This window comes from Perca fluviatilis, chromosome 21, assembly GCF_010015445.1.
Source record: "Perca fluviatilis chromosome 21, GENO_Pfluv_1.0, whole genome shotgun sequence".
Classification (NCBI taxonomy): Eukaryota; Metazoa; Chordata; class Actinopteri; order Perciformes; family Percidae; genus Perca; species Perca fluviatilis.
Window position 1 is genome coordinate 18,894,347 of NC_053132.1, and position 22,391 is coordinate 18,916,737.

The window sequence follows — 22,391 nt, forward strand, 5'->3', positions numbered from 1 at the left end:
ACCCGATCCTCCTCATATATGGGGATGACGTACACGGATGAAGTGTTAGTGGGCCTCTGGGGCCAGCCTTCTGCTTCTCTGTGCTTCTTTGCAAAATGGCAACAAAAAACCCACAGAACGATGCCAGCGCACAACATGGGAATCCTGAAAACAAGGACAGCTTAATACGTGCAGCATGCATACAATAATACAGTCAGAGTCAAATTAATCTCAGGGAATACTTACTCAATCGTAGGATAATAAATGACCATGGCAGTTCTATTTTCTAAATCAAGTTTCACACCTGAGGAAAATCAAATCAAAAGGACGGATCAGATCTTAAACCTGGAGATCGTAACTCTTATTTTACTGCTGCATGTGTTCAGTTTTGCAATGCAGTTACATGTATACACGAACAGTTCAAAGGTAGCTCTTTATCTCTTCTCTTCTAAACAGAATGTCTTTAAGGCTGATAGAATTATTGTGAAAGCTGCACAATCCTGGAATGTATATCCAGCACTAACGCAGTCGATTTTGTTCTTCCTCACACACTTTGTCTACGTAACAAACACTACAGTTCAAAGTTAAAACTGTCCAGCATGTGTAGCTTTTATGGCATGTTGCTACATAAAAGATTATAGACTTGAATTTTGATCGATTGAAGTGAAAGTAAACAGCAGTGATCGGCAGTAGCAAAACATTTACTTTCCATTTTTGATGAATATATCAGAATGGGCCTTGCACAAAGACACTGTTCCTCCAGTGTCAGGCCTTACTTAACATAATCTAATACACAACAGCAACTAAAATGGTTTTAACAAGTTTGGGTTAAGCTCTCTGTGAATATTTTTTTTTCCATGCTGAAAACAAAGCTTACCTTCAAGTACACGCCATGTAGTGCAGGTTAAGTAGAGCAACAGACATTTTTATAGCCTCATTGACCTGTTTAAAGTAGCAGAACTCACCGAGGTTACAGCCACTGACATAAACAACTTATCGTTGACACTGCTCTCATAACACAGTAGAATGACAGTGTTGGGCCAAAGGTCCCTGGCTGGGAAGGTGACTCTGATTAAGATACATTGTGTTAAACAACACAAGGCCATAAGGAAGGGAAAATACATTAGAGGAAAAACACAACAGTCCCTGTTCCAGCTTGTTTCTTAGGAATGCAGCCAAGGTGTTGTTGAAACATGTTGGAGGTATCTCTACTGCAGCACAATGTTTCACTTCACAGGAGGATTTTTTTTTGTCCCAGGGGGAAAAAAATATCATTTGACTCTCACACTGTGCCATTTAACACATATGAAACAGCTCAAGGTTAAACCACCACACACACTTCTTCAAGCTTTTTATTGATGCTTAACGTTGATCTCACAACAAGGCTTTAAATTATATTTCCCATAAGCTGCACATGTTTTACACATCTAATGCCAAAACCCAGCATGCCTGCGAGTTTTACAAAAAAAAATCCAATAACGTAATGTTCATTAGTGGAGAAAAGGGGGAGGGGGAGGAGGTGGTGGGGGCACAATTCGAGAGGTGCCGGTGTGAGGGGGTGGAGGAGGGGGAGGAGGAGGAGGAGGAGGAGGAGGAGGGGGGTGCAGCTCCTGATACTGGAGGAGGTGGAGGAAGAAAAGGGGCCCCTCCTGCCACAGGAGGAGGTGGAGGTGCGTGGGGGCCATTACATGGAGAGATTGGCGGCGGAGGGGGAGGTGGGGGGAGAGATGTTTGTGAGGTGAAGGAGGGCGGAGGAGGGGGAGGTGGGGGGAGAGATGTTTGTGAGGTGAAGGAGGGCGGAGGAGGGGGGAAGCCAGTGTCCATGGAGGAAGAGGGAGGTGGGGGTGGAGGAGGAGAAGGAGAAGGAGCGGGCATATTGGGGTCCATATCGCCCGGAGGAGGAGAAGGGGGGGGCAGGCTGTCGTTGGTGGGGTTGGAGACAGTTCGCAGGGTGGGGATTGATGGCGGAGGCACGGCGATGCCAAGACGGGATCTGCATACAGAAAATAGACTGAGAGTGATACAACTGTATTTTATTAAAAGGAATAGTTCCACATTTTGTACGTTCTAAACAAATGAGATATAACATGTTAATGAGTCAGCTTTAGAGGTGATGCTAGGTGGTTGTTAAACTTATGAACAGAGCCAGGCTAGCTGTTTACCCTTGTTTCCTATCTTTATACTAAGCTAAGCTAAGCTAATCGGCCTAATATTTAACAGACAGTGGCATCAATCTTTTCATGGAACTCTCGGCAGAAAAGTGAATGCACATATTTCCCAAAAAATTTTATTTAGTCCATAATGCAGCAACCTTTCAGAAACTATCACTAATTGTACAGGTTATGTTATGCCCATATAATAATGAGTTTTTAATAATAATAATAATAATAATAATAATAATATTTTTGCTATGGAAAGGGCAAAGGAGGACTTTATCTACATACACAGAGAAGTCAGCACTGTTCTGTATGCTCTCTGTGGTGTCTGCTCTCTTTTCGGGCGGCTGCACAGCGACCTGTGGGGAGAAGATGAATGAAGGGGAAAAAAGCATCCGTGACCCCAGACATCACACTGGGACTACTCCTAATGGGAAAGCCTTGTGCTATACATCCTAAATCTAATGGGAAATAATGAAAGGTGTGTGGACTCCAACTGTCAATTTAGTATCTAATTTACCCCAAAACGGAGTCCAATGGAGTCCAAGATGTAGAATGATATCGGCTCTCTTAAGTAGCTTCTCTCCGGCTCCTTGCCTGAAGTCGGTGGGCTCATTGGATTGGAGCGGCTCCTGTTTTTGGGAGTAGTAAAAGCACCGATTTCTCTCCTGGCTGCTGTCTCAAAGTGGATAGCTGCAGCCTGGACCAGAGCAGTGTAAACACAAGAACTTCATTTTCACACCGCACGTTCCCTTAAGAGAGTTTCTCTCAAAAACGAAACAGACCACAGATTAAGGGAACAAATAGGCCTACTTTATATGATACAAATCATTTATTTTAGTTTGAATGCTGTGAATTTGTGTTGGAGTTCTTGAAGATTATGCATTTCATGCAAAAGCAGATCAATAATTTATGAAAACAAAAACAGTGGTAACAGTGGTTAGGAAACCTATTTCAAATTGAATATGTCAATTTGTACGACTCTTTTTTTCTTCAAATCTTTTTATTCATTATTCTGTTATTTCATCAAACAAAAAGAAGACTGGTGTGGTGCAACCTTCTATGGACTATGCCTTAGATATTATATTGCTATGCAGAGATGACCTCACTTTCTTGGGCAGAGCTCAGAGTCAGGTGTTCAGTATTTCATAGGCCTGAACGATTTGGGGATAAAATGTAATTGCTATTACGATTCAAATTTTTTTTTTTTTTAAGTTCAGCTAAAGTTCAATATTCACTATGTCGCAAATAAAACCAGCAATACGTGTCTTTTTATAAGCATGGAACATTGCACAGTCAAACACAGAACATGTATCAAAAAAGTTAAAGTTATAATGATAAAAAAACGACAATTCCAATAAAAAATATCAGTACTTGCTGATCTGCCTCAGTTCAATAGCAGCATCTACATAGTGCAACTTCTACTATCATGTTAAATAAAGTAATAAAAAAATCTATGTAAAATCTACTAAAAATAGGACATTTCTGGAAACAATCTGTGATATGTAACATTATTCCTGCATGTATCTAAAACAGTAAATATAATAATAAAAAGAGGAATAAAATATGCAAACATGCAACTAAATATTGCACATTCAACAAATCGCTTCACGATTAGCTGATCGCATTCTTTCACATCTCGATTTCGAATTTGAAAACGATGAATCGTTACCTAAGGGGAAATGTGTTCCTCACCAGTGACAGCAGGTTGACTGAAGACTCCATATCTCTGATCTGCATGGCCTGTGAGTCCAGCAGCCTCAGCAGGGAGCTGGCCAGACTGTTGATCTGGTAGGCCACATTAGCCAGCGCCTGGGCAGCCAAACCCTTGGCTTCTTCAACAGCCTTGCTTGAATCCTCTGCCTGCAGGATTGTTGTTATTATTTAACAAGATAAGTTATACATGTTGTAAAAATCTCCAATGGCTTATTCAAAAAAAAAAAAAAAAAATCCAGTGGCTTTTCTTTCCATGAGCATTACTCACCTGAAGAAAATTGTTCTCGCAGTAATCTGCGACGCGGAGGAGGTTACTGTGGTTATCAACAAGATCCCTCCTGGCAGCTGGCACTTCTTTAAATATCTGACTAATAACTTCAGACAAGTTCTTTTGCTCCGTCATTTCTCCCATTAGCGCTACTACAGTCACAAAACCTTAAAAAAAAAATAAAAAAGGACTTACTTACGCTACTTGAGGAGGCTGTAAAAGTTTTGGCAAGAGTCAGCCGAGACAGGGAGGTGTTTGGTCGGAGGTGAACGCGGAATTACCGCAGGGTAAAGATTTCCAGAGCAGCTGGTCTCAGGGCAGGGCTGTGCACAAGGTAGGCTACATATATGCACTGGAACGGACCAAGTTACAATAAGTAACATGTCTCCTAAGGGCACATGATGTACCTTATATATTGTTATATTATTGTTACATAGACAATATTATAAATTATAACATATATCACATCATATGCCAGGTGTGCGTCACAGCTGAGCCACTTGTGTTATTTATAAAATCCACTAGATGGCAGTGCAGTCTAGAGAAAAGTGCCTATGTCAAGGTCCGCTGATTAGCTGATGCCTGTTGTACTCTGCATTATGGATGATGATGATGATGATGATGATGATGAATGATGAATGATGGTAGGCTATAACCCAAGCACTGAGAAGCTCACTCGTAACTTTCAGCATTAGATTAATAATGGCGCATCTGCTGGATCGCTGGATGATGTTTCACTTCCAAGCAGCTTCATGTAACAAAATGCTCAGCCAGAGTCAAAATACATGGTATTGTTCTGGATATTATAAACAACTTGAATTCCACATCGTTGATTGTGTTTGCATGTGTGCGCACAGTGACCTGACTCCAGTTTTTAAAGAGGTTTTGTTGGCTCACATGCTCGCGGTCCAGTCTGATACAACCCATGTTTATTAGTGCCCTGTGTCAGTGCCATGTGTCAGGTTATCAGGACACTTTCTTGTCTGGCACTCACCGCATTGAGCCATGTGACAAACCACGATAACACTTTAATTTGGATACAGGCCAGTGTTGCTACCTGACTATCAGGTGACTAAAGAAGATGCCTGACAAAGAGCCACTTGACTCCATTTGTGTTTTTACCACTGTTACATTTTTGTGTATTTTATGCCTTTGAAAGATAGCTGACAGTAAAGATGCCATGACATTTTGTACGGACAAAGTGCATTGTCGACTGTTGAACACTGCTGAACTGCATGCTGGGTACAGCACGCTTTCCATTACTTGCTAAAGTACATTCAAGAACAGACGAATAAAGACAGATTGGGTAGATCATTATACATTACAATGTTAGATTGTAGCAAACTCAAATATTTCAAGCATCAGCAAATGTAACCTTCAAAATGAACGCTTATATCCCAGAAATAGCCTGGTCCCAAATAGCTAGCTGTTAGCAAATGACGCATATAATCTAGCATTGCTAGGATACAACTAAAATAATAATAATACATTTATTTGTTTGTTTGACACTCAAAGATGCTTTACAATTTTGGTAACATAGATACAACAAACAGGCAAGGTACATAGAAAATGTTACATAACAGACAAAAGACTATGAAATGGCAGGTGTATTGCTTAGGACCCAAATTTTGTACAGACATCAGTGGTTTACGAAATATAAATACTAATAACGTTGGTGATCCCCTGACTGTTCCTCTAGCACCACCTGGAGGTCGATATTCACCAAGTCAAAATTTCTATTTGTCAAATACTAATGACCTTTCCAAAGTTATAATATAAAATGTTTAGCCTTTTTTGGTGATTTTTTATCTATTTCTTCCTACCTCATTACATGTAAGTTTTGAAGTGTGCAAATAAAACGGGCACCAAATCCCATTAATCTTATACTCTAATGATGTTGAAATGAACACCAAGAAAATTATTAGCTAGTGTTCTCTTAGGGATCTGATAATTGTTCACACAAGCCGCCGTCCTCCTTTGAAAATAATCATTAAACTTTTGTCACATTTTATATGATTGATAGTGTTACAGTAAAGGTTTGTAACAGTGTGTAGTTATCAGTTTATTGGAGCTTGTATTACAGAATCATCAGGATCCTTGTCTACTGATAAGAAATAATGGATGACTTTATTTCTTTATTGAACATTCCTTTTCTCTGTGTTCAGCATGATCTGGAGTCATATCCTGTTAATATTAAAAATAATGTTACCATATCATATCATTGCGCTAATGTGGAAAGAAAGGATCGGCTGCAAAGGGAGATTTACCTTTTACACTAATGATAACACTGATTACTGTTATAATTATGAATTTTTGTTGTCTTTTGCTTTAGCTGAACTACCTTTATTGGAATAAAGAAATCGATAGATTCAGATTTAATTTTTTGTGCATGTCGACACAAATTTGACATCTTGTGTGTTGTATTGTGCAACAATACATTTTCTCTGTCTGTGGCAATGACAAATAGCTGTTATTCTGCCCCTTGCTTTTGTTGTTCTGCATGATTTAATGCAGCTGGTAACACACTACAAACTATACCCAGACAACAGACATGGCCTAATGATAACTTAAACTGTAGAGACACCTACTGCAGCTGAGGAGAGGGAGAACACTCTATACTTACTTTCCTGCCCTCTCACTGACCTCAGACATTATGTCATTTTCTTCCTGACTCTCAAATGCGCAACCAAGGTTTTGTAACCCTCAATTACCTCATTCAAACATTATTCCACTCTTACATTTTTTATTCCTCTGGAATCTCAGTATTGGAGAGGTCACATTTGTGTAAAGTATTCATTTATAAACTAATTCAGAATGTTTATCCTGGACCAGCTGAAAAGATGATATAGATAGTTAATAACTTGGCCCCCTCCCACTGCAGATTGGCTGCATTGAAAGCCAAATCCAACATTCGTATCATTCAGGAAAAGCATGAACAGCACAGTGCTGTTTTATGGTCATGTTTACACAGACACACTGTCCTTTACCCTCAAAGAAAGTTATAATTTAGTAGAAGTTCAAAGGAAAGCATTATCTTTCACCGGTGTAAATAATAAAATTAATGATGGCTGAATTTCATTTAGCTGCTTCAGTCTCATTGTGAATGCTGGCTCGCTGTAATCGTTAGTGTTATTAGTAACACCTGTGTTTTTCTACTATGACAAGTGAAAAACCATGTGTGCAGCCAGACCATAGTTAAAATACTATATAGTATAAATAAATGTGACACTGAATGCAAACAAAAATGATGTTTGCATTCAGTGTTGCTCACCAAAACTCCTTGTGTCTCCTTGAGGTCTTATTAATGTGTGTTAAATACAATTCCTTCCTATAAGTTATTCATTAAAACAGTAATAATAATAAATATATATATATGTATGTGATGTCAATTTCATTAACCATGGGCAGAAATGTGTAGGCTAATGTGACACGTGTGTGTGCATCAGGGGCGGAGTGGGACCAAAAATCTACCGGGAAATGTCGTAGACCACCGGCCCTTTGGGGGGGGGGAAAGAGGTGTTCGATGGCTTTACATCATAGACCGACCAGGGCTATGCCATTTGGGGAGGGGCCGCTAATTGATCCCCCGATATTTCTAAAAATCCTAGACATGGTTGTGACCGTCAGTACTTTCAGATTAGCCTGTATTTGTATTGAAATAAGAGGCTGCTGCGGCCCGCCGTGCAGGTAGGCCAGGCAGCGGCCGCGGGCAGCGGTGTTGCTTGTAATGTATAACTATTAGCAAACCGGCCCTCGCGGCCTCAAAACACTACCGGCCCACCGGGAAAAGTCCTGACTCTCCCGATTGCCACTCCGCCTCTGGTGTGCATGTGAATGCATAAGACAAATAAAACAGAAACCCACTTGTAAATCAAATCCTGCTCCATAGCGCTACTAATGGTCAAAAACTCCAGAGGGTACCTTTAAAATATTAAAGCCGTTATATGCTGCTTTATAATTTTAAGAATTTAATTATTAATCTTAAAAAATAAGACACAACAATAATTTCTCTCTTTAATATCTTAATAATAGCAAAAAACTGAGCTTCCCACGGTCATCTTATAGGTTCCATGGCATGAAAATGTCACTTTATGAGTTTTTTTAACATTAATATGCATTCCCCCTGCCTGTCTATGGTCCCCCAGTGGCTAGAAATGGTGATAGGTGTAAACCGAGCCCTGGGTATCCTGCTCTGCCTTTGAGAAAATAAAAAGCTCAGATGGGCCGATCTGGAATCTCCTCCTTATGAGGTCATAAGGAGCAAGGTTACCTCCCCTTTCTCTGATTTGCCCGCCCAGAGAATATGGCCCGCCCATGAGAGAGAGACATCATGGCTTTCAAACAAGCAAAGTGGCAGTTGGCACATCCTAAGGAAAGCTCATTGTGGGACTGGCTCTAGTGGCTGTAATTCTGCACCAAGGGAAAGAGACTTCAGATACAGTATTAGGAGACCACTAAGGCCTATATAAAAGCATCCAAAGAGCATCATGTCATGGGACCATTAAGGCTTATGATCCAAGCAACACTGAAACAGTAAGTTTACCTACCTCCTGTGAATTATGATTTTAAATCATTATTCTTTTCTGTATCATGAACTGATAACTCTTTTAGTATAATCACTTTTATTGATATATCAAGGATTTTGCAGAACAGGGCACAGGCATTATGCAAGATTAATGCAGACTAATATGAACTGGATTAATAGTTGCTGTGTGCATGAAGTTATTCAAAATGTAGGTGAAGGAACCACCAACTAGAGTTAAAATGTCATCTGACACCCAACAGTACACAAACACACATGTATTGCAGCACAGCATCCATGTCCACTGGTGTGCGACATATGCCTGTTTGTGGAGATTGGATGTCCTGGTTCTATCGCAGCCTCTCTCCACACTCCACAGACTTCCATTAAAGGAAAAGCCAAATTCAATTATTGTGCCGGAGACTGCAGGAAAACTACATTGTCAGGTCACACACACACACACACACACACACACACACACACACACACACACACACACACACACACACACACACACACACACACACACACACACACACACACACACACACACACACACACAGGCAGCAGTTAACATTCTGAACTCACTGTGAACACTGTGAAGTCAATTCCAGTTAGTCTCCAGGCACCTGCTGCTCTTTTCTTAGACTTTTCTCAGTTTTTAAGCCACAGGCGTTGGAATACAGAATAAAAAAAAAAAAAATCTTGTTATATATTTCTTTTCTCATCAAAGGTATGACATTTGGCATATATTTTTCTATACGTGTACTGACACCTCTGAACACCCATACAGGTGATTTCAGTTATTCTGGCTGATTAGACTCCACTCAAGTTGAAGGTGGATCGGAGCTTAGATGAGAATTTATTAGGTCCCAAATATTTTCTACCAATAAGAACGATAAACCTGTCATTTGTCCTGCCCTAACAGGTGCAACAAAGCTTACAAGAGGCTCAGGAAGATGTCAATCAATCAATCAATCAATCAATCAATCAATCAATCAATCAATCTATCTATCTATCTATCTATCTATCTATCTATCTATCTATCTATCTATCTATCTATCTATCTATCTATCTATCTATACACACCCACACAGTCACAGGAAAGGTCCAATCAGCTAGATTAACTGAAAACACGTGTGGGTGTTCAGGACCTTTAACACTATCACGACAAGGCCACAAGTGTGTGAGTACCCTCTCATCTCTCATCTCAGCAACTTTACATGCACACCACCGCCTTATCACTTCATCACAGTGCTTCATCCATCCCTATCAGCCCAGGTAGGATGTACAGTATATGGTCAATAAGTACCCAACCCACTTGCTGGACATGTGTCTCATGTCTGCAAAGAAATCAGCATGTGTGTGTGTACAGGAACATTGGAGATATGTTATCTGTTTTAAGATATATGCTACGTGACTCGACAGATATCTAGGATGACTTCTCTCGGCCCAATCAAGATAGATGTCAGCACATAGGGCTATCAGCAGGACAGTGTGGTGTGACTTTAATCCTGTGATCCAAAGCTGAACCCATTGTGACCCTGAACTACTCATGTAATATATTTCTGTCTCATCGTGCCTTGGCCTGACTAACACCATTCAGGATTCAGCCTCAATCGGTGTTTTTTTTTCTTTTTAAAGAGATAACATCACAGTCACAGTTTCTGTGTTAATTCACTTATTTCACAGGCTAAAGTTAACTTTAACAATTAGTGTGTTGCAGAGAATCATAATAGGTTCAACCTTGTGTAAGTTAGGGGACTAAGTTCCCCTAGAGATAATTTACCTCAAAAATAAAATGTCAGCATTGCATCTTTATCTGCAAACTCCTTATCCTATACCTATCCTAACACCATGTATTCCACCATCAAATACATTTTGTTTTAGATGAGATTTCAATTGAGAGACCTTTCTTGAATGATAAGGTTTATAATATCATAAGTATTAATTTCCTGTATTAATGTGAATATCAAGGTTAATAGATACTTTGACTCATGACTAATACCAACAACAACAACAACAACAACAACAACAACTGTAAATCAACATGCTAAATACCTGTACATAGATTAACATGAGCCTGGGAAATATGAGCTGCAACTATGAATGAAGTTTTATGGCCTCATTCAGTCACTGCTTTACTCTGAAGGGCCTCAATGAGCAGCTTAACGATTTCTTCCAATTTCCTCTCAGCTAACTGTCTAACAGTTTTCAAACTCGACACAGTTCACACTTGAGATTTGAATCTCAACAGTGAGCTGAAAGGACAATTTGTGTTGGCTGTAACAAAACCAGAGAGTGTAATCTTGAATACGGGTTGATTTTCGAATATAAATTACATTTGCATCTTCTATCACAATAGGCTATGTAAAAATGTCTAGAGTAATCTTTGGAAGTTTTAATTTTTAATATTCTATTTCATTTCTATCTGGCATAATTACCTCAGAAATATCAAATATTGTATTATTTAAGATTAGATTAGATTAAACTTTATTGTCATTGTGCAGAGCACAAGTACAAAGACAACGAAATGCAAAAGTGCAAAGAAAGCAGAAAAGTGCAGTGTGATATTCAAGTATAGACAGGGGATGCAGCAGAATCTGGAGAGACACAGGGCGTCACGAAGCGTCCGCAAGGAAGGAAGGAAAATGTTACTAAACATTCCAAACATTGCCAAGAAGAAAGAAACCAGGCACACATTTGTGGTGGACTAACAATGGTTTATTTTTAATTCTAGTTCAAACTGTAACCAGTTCCAGTAATCTGACCAAGTCCAAACAGGGTCAAGGTGCAGGTAAATGATCAGCTGGTTGGTAGCAACAGAAGTAGCTGATATATTTTAACAGTGTGAACATGGCGTCTTAAAGCATGAAAGGGGATTACAAAGGTAAATGTGATAGGAAGCCATTTCAGTGCTGAATAAATTCGTATTCTTTAAAATTAAGAACACCATTTAAAGCTGCGATATTTTTTACTTGGACTGGATCAAATGACGATGATGTAACGTGGACAGGGTCTGTGAGGGACTGTGCTGGCAGGCATGAGGAGTCCCAGGTGGGTTTTCAAGTTTCCTTTAACCAAAAATAAAACAAACAACATACAAAATTAGCAACAAAGTTCTGGGCCCATAAAAAAAAACAAAAAAACATGAAGGGAAACTTATATAATGGTAACACAAAACAAAACACTACCATACTTCAATTAAACAAAACAAGTTAATTAGTGTCAGTATAAATAGTTCAGTTATTACCCAAACAAAAGCACCAGCAAACTGATATACTCTAAATAAGTAACCAAAATTCCTAAATCCCAATCCCCCTATGATGTGGTGAAACTTGGTACATCCCGATTGGCCACTTCCTGTATTTAAAGGCTGTGTCTTAGAGGATGTAGCTTTTGCACCAGCATGTCAAGATTTTTCTCTGAAAGGAAGTCTCAGAGGATACAAATAGTTGTTGATGCTGCGAGAAGGTTTTTGGATATTGTAGGAATTACTAGAGTGGAAGTGCAGGGGCTGTTGAGAGACGCTTTCAGGCCCTCTCAAAACCTAAATTGATAAGGTTAGTTTTATTAGAGAATGGGATGAGTGTAGGGGGAGAACTTTTTTTCAGTTAGATTAGATAGGAGAATTGAGTCTTATGTTCAATTCAGTATGGCCACATTTTGGATGCAAACCACCTAAAAAAAACAGCGGAGAAAACTACCACTCCCAATTGTGTGGTTGTGGCCAATCAACTAACTGCTGTGTTGGAGAGGCACAATATTTATGTTTCAAACAGGGTTTTAGAAAAAGCACTGTACCAAAACTGCTGTTCTGAGGGTTTCTAACGGTATTTTAATGTCCTCTGATGTAGGATTGTTTTGTGTTGGTGCTTTTTGACCTCAACTCGGCGTTCGACACAGAAGACCATCATATCCTGAATAAGAGGTTACATGATTGGTTGGGCATATCAGGCTTTGGAATAGTTTTCTTCGTACCTCATTGACAGAAGTTTCACCGTCTCTATTAGAGACTTTGCATCAGATTCCTCTCCACTGTCCTGTGGTGTCCCACAGGGCTCGGTTCTGGGGCCACTGTTATTCTTTTTATATCTGCTGCCCTTGGGACAGATCATGAACAGATATAATATTGCATATCAGTTATATGCGGATGATATCCAGCTCCATTTTTCATTTAAGCCCAGTGAGGCTTTTATGTTATCTAGGCTTCTTGAGTGTCGAACGATATTAGCGACTGGTTAGCAGAACATTTCTTACAGCTCAATGCTGATAGGTCATAGGCCTCTTTCCTCTGCAGTCTGCTCCAACCTGTATCATTTAGGGGTAACATTTGATCAATCCTTGTCGTTCGACACCCATGTTAAGCAGCTGAACAGATTTTGTTTTAAAAATATTAGTAAACTGATATCTGTAGTTTCAACTGCTGAACTTGTGATGCTTATACATTCACAGCCTTCATCTCATCTCACATTGACAACTGTAATGCATTTTTCTACCCACTTAGTATGTCTGCTCTGGATGGTCTTAAGTCAATCCACAATGCTTCTGCAATGCTACTCAGTAGGTCAAATAGACGGTCTTACATTACCCTAGTACTTAAGACCTGAGGTGATCAAGCGTTTGGGTCCTTAGCACCTACTTTTTGGAATCCTCTGCCTCCACCCTTACGGTCTGCAGTTTCTGTGGATTCTTAAAATCAGATATAGACATACCTGCTTAGACAGACATTTGGTTGACCGGTCTGCACTTTCAATATTATAGTGCAATACTGATTATGTATCGTGTTCTCACACTGTTTTGTGTTTCTTGTGTTTACCCCTGTAAAGCACTGTGTGAATTGTCTGTAAAAAGCTCTATACAATACATTTTACTTACTTACCTACTTAATTTTGCAAAAACATGCAATAAATAGTTAAAAAATTGGGATAATGACAGTACATTTTGGATTTAAAAAAAGACCTGTCAACTGTCTCTGCTGTGTCTTTCTGGGGGTTATTGCAGACTTTTGATCACTAATTTTGTACTTTGTAAATTTAGTGTGGGAGTCAGTACCACATCAGAATAATGCACTGTTTCCATTTGTAGTTCGATATTTTTTCTTTCCTCTGATTAGGGAGATAAAGCATTGCTGTATAAAACTCAGGTGAGGTGAGTCCCTTTCACCGTTTTGTGCCTCAACATCACTTTTTTCTGCTAATCTCTTACAGTCTTTTCAACCCACAGCCTTCAATCCTGTCGCCCCCCCCTCCATCCTGTTTCATTCCCATATGCCCTCTCTCTTTCATTTCCCCTGCCTTTATAACTCCCCCTCCCTCTGTCACTAAGCTGAAGGAGGGAACTGAGAGCAAAGTATGTGGAGTCCCTTCCAGACACTCCAGTGCTGTTTATTCAGGATCTGCCACTCTACAGGCAGGCAGGCAGGCAGACAGACAGGCACACTGCACTGGTGTGTCATATCTTATCTCTCATCTTGTACAGTTATAGAAACTTGGATCTGATCAAAGATTCTGCCACCCATCCAAATCCTGGCTGCTAAACAGAAAAAGAAGGGAGGGAGAAAAGATAGTAGCAAGGGAGGGAACAGGGGGAGAAATGTGTCCAGTGCTGTAAAGTGGTAAGAGGGAAGGCTGCAGAGAAGTGTGGGCTGGGTTAAATTGACACTTAAAAAGAAGCTTGCTTCGGCTTCTGTGCATTTCACTCGCAGCCAGGTTGGGAGAATAAGAAGGGAGCAGCGGAGTGGATGAGACAACAGCTCCAGGGGGAAGGTGTACTCTCACTTCATTGATGCAAATGTATTTTTAGCTCTTCTTTCCAACTCTTCCTACTCTCTACACATTTTTCTCCTCCACTCTTTCTTTGGTGGAGGCTAGCCATGGGCACTGGCGTGGGCAGGTTTCTGTGGTCAGTGGTACTGCTGCTGCCAGTCTTGGGACTCTCTGAGGCTCTGCCAGCAAGCTGGATGCCAGGGGAATATCAGAACACCACGGCTGATGCTCTGAAGTTCCTCAGTGACTACAACAGCACTGCTGAGGAGGTGTTATTCTTCAGCGTCTCCGCCAGCTGGAACTACAACACCAACATCACGACCCACAACTCCGAGCTTCAGGTAGGACAACTCCTGGAGTTTTGAGCTTAGAGGGTGACCTTTCTCTCACACTGGTATGAAATTGGCCCATTTAGATCTGTTCTTGCCAGCATTGGCACCACGTCACCACAAATGCATGCATGGTCAAGGGTTTCTGTGGAGCTGAGCCCTGCTTGATTTGGAGATCACGCCTATTCATCTCTCTCCAGAATGACATGCTTTGTTTCCTCCCAACGCAGCCAACTCAGTTTGTGGGTTACTGGAAATATAAAACCAATCTGTATGCCTGTGGTGTGAACGGCTTCAAGTTTTGAATACATTTCTAGGGGGACTTGCATGCTAGTATGTTGGCTATTCATTTGTTCTAACTCTGTTTTATGATATTTTCTGCTTAATACAGTTTGTCCAGATGGGCGCACTCGCTACAAGATGCAGTTTAACATGCACTATAGTCTTTATGGTCCAATGTTCAGGCTCTGAAAGGACACTAATAGCAGATTGGAATGGTTTTATAGTTTCATCTCAACATATGCTTGAGAAACATTTGCATAAACATAGACGAGGCAGAAAGGACACAGGCAGTTAAGCAGGAGAAGAGTACAGTGAGGCAATATATTGCAGGAGCCAATGTAACTGTAGAGGTGTTAGAGAGTGTTTACTTGCCTTCAGGGCACAAGAGTCAATACACACATATTCATGGACATGTGTGAACAACGCAATCTTATTCTGTCACATAAAAACTTATGAAAGCAAATTGTCCAACCGACACACTAACCGCAAAGCCTCTGGATTTTTTTCCGCATGTGCTTGGACAACTGTCACAACAAGATTTCAATACACTATTCAGGCTTTGGTCTCTCCTCACACACTGAACAGGCGTATCGATGCGGGCTCCCAACACACCAGTGTCAACAGGGTCAGGCTGCAAAACATGTTCTGCTCTCCAGAATGTGTCTGGGATGTAAGGTGAAAGATGAGCAGGGATTGTAGTTGCAATGTACGAGCACGGACAGTTCAAAGATGGGATCAAAGTGGATCAGAGTGCTAAGCTCCATCTAACCTGGCAGCCAGGAGAGAGCATGGCAATTCAGCCTGACAGAGAAATGTTCTAATGTTGGCATTCCACTTATGATGCACTGTAAATCTATTACATCACACTGAAATTATTAGAATAAAGTGGCATTTTTAAATACATAACATGTGCACTACACACACACACACACACACACACACACACACACACACACACACACACACGCACACACGCACACACGCACACACACACACACACACACACACACCACACTTCCTACTCTGCCAGTTTCAGAGGTGAGGGTGATTTGGTCTCGGTGCAAATGAGGCTCACATTAGACGTGTAGAAGAATATACTGTATGAGGATTGGTTCACAAGCTACTAATCAAGCTGAATAAAACCCAGTGAGAGTGATATCAATGGCTGATGTCCTTTGAACGCCAGAATGAAATACCAACTGTCATCAAGTGTCAGCATCAGACCTGAGGCTCATTTCGCTGCATACTGCCAGCTTTTTCCCGTGACTTGAATGTGAAGTTCGAGAACTGCCTTAAAGTAAAGACTTTCATTTTGAAATACTATAAATCAATTGTGTAAACATTTTAAGAAAAGGAAGATTAAAGGTCCCATAGCATGCTCATTTTCAGGATCATACTTGTATTTTGGGTTTCTAGTAGAAAATGTTTACATGCTTTAATGTTCAAAAAACATGATTTTTCTCGTACTGTCTGTCTGACTATACCTGTATTCACCCTCTGTCTGAAATGTTCCATTTTTAGTACCGCCTCATGCCTGAGGCGAGCGTGGCTGGTCGTCATAGCGACACCACAGGAAAACTGCCGTGACCTAACGCGACACACACAGAATGTCAAAGGTGTGTTGTTTTTGATTGTCGGCATGTGGCTGTTGCCACAGCCAGAAGACAAATTTGGTTTCAAACAAGCTGGAGGCAGCAAAAAATACACCGCTGGCTAAACTATTTAAAAATGGCGTGTTTGTTCAGGACACCCCCGTCTGTCGCTAGCAATGATGACGCAGTGATTAGTGACGATTCTCTCCGACCAATCAGTAGTCTGCAGGTTTTCACGTCACCTTTTGGTATCACCTTAGCTCGCTTGGAAACTCAACGGAGGTGATACTGCAGTATTGCAGGCGGGGAATGACTTTAACTGCACTTTAGCGGAACTGAATATGGGCTGCGTGCATTTCTCTGGGATTGAGCGTGCTGACACTTTGACAGTATTTATATAGGAACTCGACTTGCTTTATAATCAATAAAAACATGGAAATCTCACTTTTTACCATGAGACCTTTAAAAAGCTAACAATCCAACAATTCCAACTCATTTTGGAATTAAACTCATACAAAAGTGTTGCATTCAGGTCCAGTTATCATTTGTACACATACAGGTTATGTGTTCAAAGCGTAAATGAGTATGAAGATGTGTTAATGGAGAAGTTAATGTAACCTCCTTACAAATTACAACACTCAATGCAGCTTGTATAACCAAAAAAGAAATGAGGGAAAGAAAACCAGCAAAAAAATGCATTTCAGCCTTGCAGTATCTTTATTGTGTTTCTTTGAGAATGATTATCTGGGTGGATTGATGGGTGTAGGCAGGCTGGAAAAAATAATTGAGAAAAAGACAGAGATTGAGAGGAAGAGCACAAAGGTCAGAGTTAATACTTCAACTCACTGTCACCAGTGTTCCCATCCTGCAGCCTGTAATTATAGAGAAGGCTGGGAGAAAGAGACAGATAAGAAAGGCTTCAATGAAACATTACTTGAATGAAGTTACTGTTTAGTGGTTACCTTAACATTAGTGTGTGTGTGTGTGTGTGTGTGTGTGTGTGTGTGTGTGTGTGTGTGTGTCCATGTATTTCCAATTTCCCCAAGTGTGACCAAGCTATTTACAGTGTGATGTCCTAACTTTAACATGACACATATGGTTGTAACAGTAAAAACATGTTTTCTTAGGACAATAAAATGTTAACAGTGCAGCATATACACATAGTGCTGTAACAATACAGCTGTAGTTCATCATTTTGAATAGGAGCAAATCAATGTGACAGATACTATCCATGCAATGTTCCACAGCAGCCTTGACTCCATTGACTCTCCCAGCACTGTCAATGGATACCGAGAACGCCATGACCTTCCAGAGTGCCATAAAGAAAAGCTCCTGAGATTCAGTGAGGCCATATAAGTGCATGTGTACTTGAGCATTGACAAATGCATTTTTCAAAAATATTATCCTTGAGCTAGGGTTGTTTCGCTGCTCCAATAGACAGGCAGAGCACTGCATTGATCCCAGAGGGAAGATGTGTTGGTACAGAATGGAACCCATGACTCAAGTGGAGACATGTTGTAGGTATAGGAGTTAGATAACAAGAGTGTGCATCCACGCTAGCTGATATTGGTCATTGTTAAAGGGGCTGTTCTTGATATTCAGAACATTAAAATAACCGCAAAAAAGGATTTGTTATGTAAAGATATAGTGGAGTAATGGCTTCCTGAGCAGATAATGAAATCTCACTCCCTCTGTGCGTTGTAATCCGAATCCGTTTGTTTTGATAGCTGCTCCGAGCGTGCGTGCATGTGGATGTGAAAAAAACAATAGAAGTTTCACGTATTTGGGAACGGTCTATGTATTTCAAGTACTGCCCCAGGTAAACCAAATTATTGGACAAATAAAAATGTTTACCTGATGATGGCTTTAAGATTAAAAGTCATGAGATCACCAAACATTCACCGAGACCCAGCACTACAAAAAATTATGTTCCTATACATCTAAACTGTATTCTCAATAACGTTTAGAGGAAAATGTCATTCTCCCAGTTTATCACAAATACGTTTCTAAGCCACATGAGATGTTCACCCAGGAGACCACTTTTTGTAACCACCCGTACGACATCAAAAGTCAAGTTACGTAACCTTCTTAACCCTTAAGTTGCATAACAAACATACTTATTTTAACCCAAACCATGATCTTTTCCTAAACCTAACCAAGTAGTTTTATTTCAATTCATTAACTACATGTTTAAAACTGTGACCTGTTGCTACTATAAGTGTGTTTTGACACAAACGTAATCTAGAGAAATTAAAGGGTTTAACCCTTGAAACTGATTGAGAATGTGGTTTAGTTATATGGAAACGTAATTGTTTCGGACACAGGGTTGCAAAGAACATTAAAGCAACACTAGAGAACTTTTCCCGCTTGGTCCCCCTACAGGTTGGAAGTGGAATTGTCCATTACATTACATTATGCAAGTTTGCCAGATCAGGTAGCGGATCTGTAGTTCGAATGAACTGGACAATGTAATGTAATGGACAATTCCGCTTCCAACCTGTAGGGGGAAAAGTTCTCTAGTGTTGTAGTCAGGGGATCACAGAAGTCGGTAGGATGCCACTAACATTATGACAATCCATCCAATAGTACATGTATGCATGTGTAATGACAAACTGATCTGAGCTTCTCTCTTAATGTCCACCATCATTTCCTCCTTCATCTTGGCCACACTGAGCTGAAGGTGGTTCCTCCCACACCACTCAACAAAGGTGTCCACCATGTCCCAACATACTCTCATTGCTTCCCACTTTCTGACGCACATCGATATTGCAAAAAAATAACTAACAACACAGGAAAATAATGCTGTGGCCCTCGCTTAACTATAAAAACACGCTTTAAGACATTAAGAAGCTAAATGACTGATGCTACATAGTCATTTAGCCCTTCTTGGCATGCCTTTTAAATTTCAGGAGTAACCAATATATCATTATCATTCACTTCCTCTTGTCTTTAGGTAAAGGCATCCCTTGAAGAGCAGGCCTTCTCCTCAGCGTGGGGGTTAAAGGCCAAGGAGGTCTTCTCTCGTGAGCTTCCCAACTCTCTCCCTGACCCTGACAAGAAACTGATGGAAAAGATCATGTTGCTGGGAGTTGCCAACCTGCCCCAGGAAGACAGAGAGGAGGTTTGTTTCTGTTTCACATCTTTTCTTTTTTATGTATGTTTTATTGACCGTTTCACATTTCATAAAGGAAAATGTGTTGTGGAAGATGTGTCCTGTCACTGTATTAGTTCTGACCTCTTTTTAACAAGAAAGACTGACTTCAAATATCTTTTCTTGCCTCCAGTATAACACAATTCTCAGCACTATGGACAATATTTATTCAACAGCCAAGGTGGAACCAGCGCCGAATGTAAGCTGGAGCCTGGAACCTGGTTAGTAAATATCGCATAACAGATCAGTTTGAGGCATAAATTATATAACACAAATGCTTTGGAGTTATTTGAAAGAAATAGGATCAGTGCAATGTTGAGCATTATGAAACACAACAATGTGCATGGGGAGTCTAGAAAGAAAAACAGTTGTAAGTGGTTAAGATCGTATCTGCTCTTGGGAAAGTAACAGGATGGGCACAATTACTTCATAGAGGACTCCAAAGGAAGCGTTGTGGATGTGACCATTAGTGTTGAGTAAAAAGCTTTGGAAGCGTTTAACTTTGAACGCTGCCGGCATGTGAACAATGGCTCTGTGTTTTTTCAGCAACAACTGCCAAAACACACTTTTACAAAAACAATTATTTCTACTTAAATTATTACTCATAAAAATGAATTAGCTAATTTACTGTTGTTATGTACGGTCCCCATAATGATTACATGGTTTCTTAGTCTTGGAAACAATAAAAAGGTGGAACAGGGTTATTCAAAGTATGTGGTACAAATCACATGGTGTTATTATAATAACAAACAGACTGTCAACAATCACTTTTTCCACTAACCCAACCTTCCTTAGTTGTCTTCAACTGTCTTGTTCTCTTTACCTTTGTTTCCTACTTCTGGCATTTTGAAGATAAATGTTGTTTTACATGATGCTCAGACTATCATGGAGTTGTCATAACTCAAAGATAATCTCTTGAATAATGCGTCTGTTCTGTCCTTTTCCTGCTAAGAGAGCATGAAGTTATCTAAACACCAATATATCTTGATTGTTTTAGGAAAAACTTACAGCTTTTGCTTTTGAGTTATACTTTTTTGTCTGTGCACCAATTTAGCCTCACTTTATTTTACATGCTTTTCTTATGACTGAGAGTGGGATTTTTTTTTCTTTTTTGCAGACCTCACAAAGATCATGGCCAGCTCCAGGAGCTACAAGAGGCTGCTGTACGTGTGGGAGGCCTGGCACAATGAATCAGGTGTACCTCTTAGGAAGTACTACCCCAGGTTTGTGGAGCTCAGCAACAAAGCCTCTGTTGCTGACGGTAAGAACTCCCCCTTCACCTTTGACATTGAGAGCACAAAGTTCATAATGCTACAAATAAGTAATTCATTTAATGAGAATGACGTAACAATAGAACAAGGAGAGTAAAGGAGTAGAAATGTCTGATAGAGAAAGGGAAAGAGCAAGAAAGAGAGTAAAAAATAGAGAAATTAACATTTTATCCTATTTAGGGTTTGCGGACACTGGAGATGACTGGCGCTCTTCGTATGAGTCTAAGACCTTTGAGAAGGATATAGAAGAACTCTACAGGACCATTGAACCCCTCTACCAGAACCTGCATGCCTTTGTGCGCCGCCAGCTCTACAACCAGTACGGTCCCAAGTACATCAACCTTAAAGGACCCATCCCTGCCCACCTCCTCGGTACAACTGAACATATGATCATATGTTGCTAACAAACTGTACACTGTCTGCTGACAAGAGCAATGAATATGTGCTGCAGGACATATATAAATGTAATAATAAGGGACTGTATGAATATTATTAGGGGGGAAGTAAGAAAAAGTTAGAAAAGCAGTGGGGGTTTCTCTTTTCTAAAATGGAGGGGGGGCAGCTGATTTTTTGGGAGTGCAGGGGAGGGTGTTTAATTTCCCCATGCCCCAGATTTTATTTCCCCCTTGTGAATTTACTGTAAAGTTGAACAGTTACATCAAAATTGTTGCATGAAAAAAATGCCATGTGTGTACATCATGGATGCATTTTGCCATAAGCAGAGGACAAAATCCATGTTTCTTTATCAGGGCTTTATTTTGTAGTAACTGTGGGACCAAAATGCCAGCTACAAGAAACACAAACTGTGGATCTTTACAGTTAATGTTTGAGCATTATCTATCTGAAGAGTGTGCCATTTCGTTTCCCTAGCTAAAAATTTCCGTCATTTTATTCTGCATTACATAAACCCATAACCCCCTCCACACACCCCCAAATAACTTTCATACATTCCCTAGCATAAACAATCATTAGTTAATAAAAGCCTGGGAAATCATCAAAGATGTAATCACACATGCCAGGGACGATACAGTATTAAGATGCCAAAACACTATGGCAAGTCATTTTGTGTGCTTATCACATTACTGTGAGTGAATGGAGTATCCCATAACAAAGCCCATATTGTTGCTTAAGTGTGTTTTCTTCCTCTCAGGGAATATGTGGGCCCAGACTTGGAACAATATTTATGGCATGATGATCCCATTTCCTGACAAACCAAACTTGGATGTAACTGCTGAAATGGTCAGACAAGTAAGTATGGGGGCAAGATTTTGTGCCACTGGGATGGATTGTAGTAAAAGATAATTCTATTGGTCTTGCAGACAGTAACCTTAAGTATCTCATATCTCATTAATCCAAC

General features: G+C 40.2%; 2 protein-coding genes across 2 annotated transcripts in view; one reads left to right on the top strand and one right to left on the bottom strand.

Moving 5' to 3' along the window:
* Window positions 1–1,313: 1,313 nt before the first annotated feature.
* On the bottom strand, window positions 1,314–4,457 carry abi3b (ABI family, member 3b). Its single transcript, XM_039787729.1, has 5 exons — window positions 4,120–4,457; window positions 3,831–3,998; window positions 2,656–2,835; window positions 2,424–2,494; window positions 1,314–1,972 (listed from the first exon to the last, which is right to left on the bottom strand). The coding sequence occupies exons 1-5, from the start codon at window positions 4,261–4,263 to the stop codon at window positions 1,438–1,440; spliced, it is 1,098 nt and encodes a 365-aa protein (XP_039643663.1). The 5' UTR covers window positions 4,264–4,457; the 3' UTR covers window positions 1,314–1,437.
* A 10,059-nt stretch (window positions 4,458–14,516) lies between these two features.
* Window positions 14,517–22,391, top strand: part of ace (angiotensin I converting enzyme (peptidyl-dipeptidase A) 1) — a 34,299-nt gene continuing 26,424 nt past the window's right edge. The window contains exons 1-6 of the mRNA XM_039787732.1: window positions 14,517–14,750; window positions 19,566–19,733; window positions 19,897–19,984; window positions 20,881–21,024; window positions 21,215–21,406; window positions 22,185–22,282. Of these exons, the coding sequence (XP_039643666.1) occupies window positions 14,517–14,750; window positions 19,566–19,733; window positions 19,897–19,984; window positions 20,881–21,024; window positions 21,215–21,406; window positions 22,185–22,282 (924 nt within the window). The remainder of the gene's footprint in view (window positions 14,751–19,565; window positions 19,734–19,896; window positions 19,985–20,880; window positions 21,025–21,214; window positions 21,407–22,184; window positions 22,283–22,391) is intronic.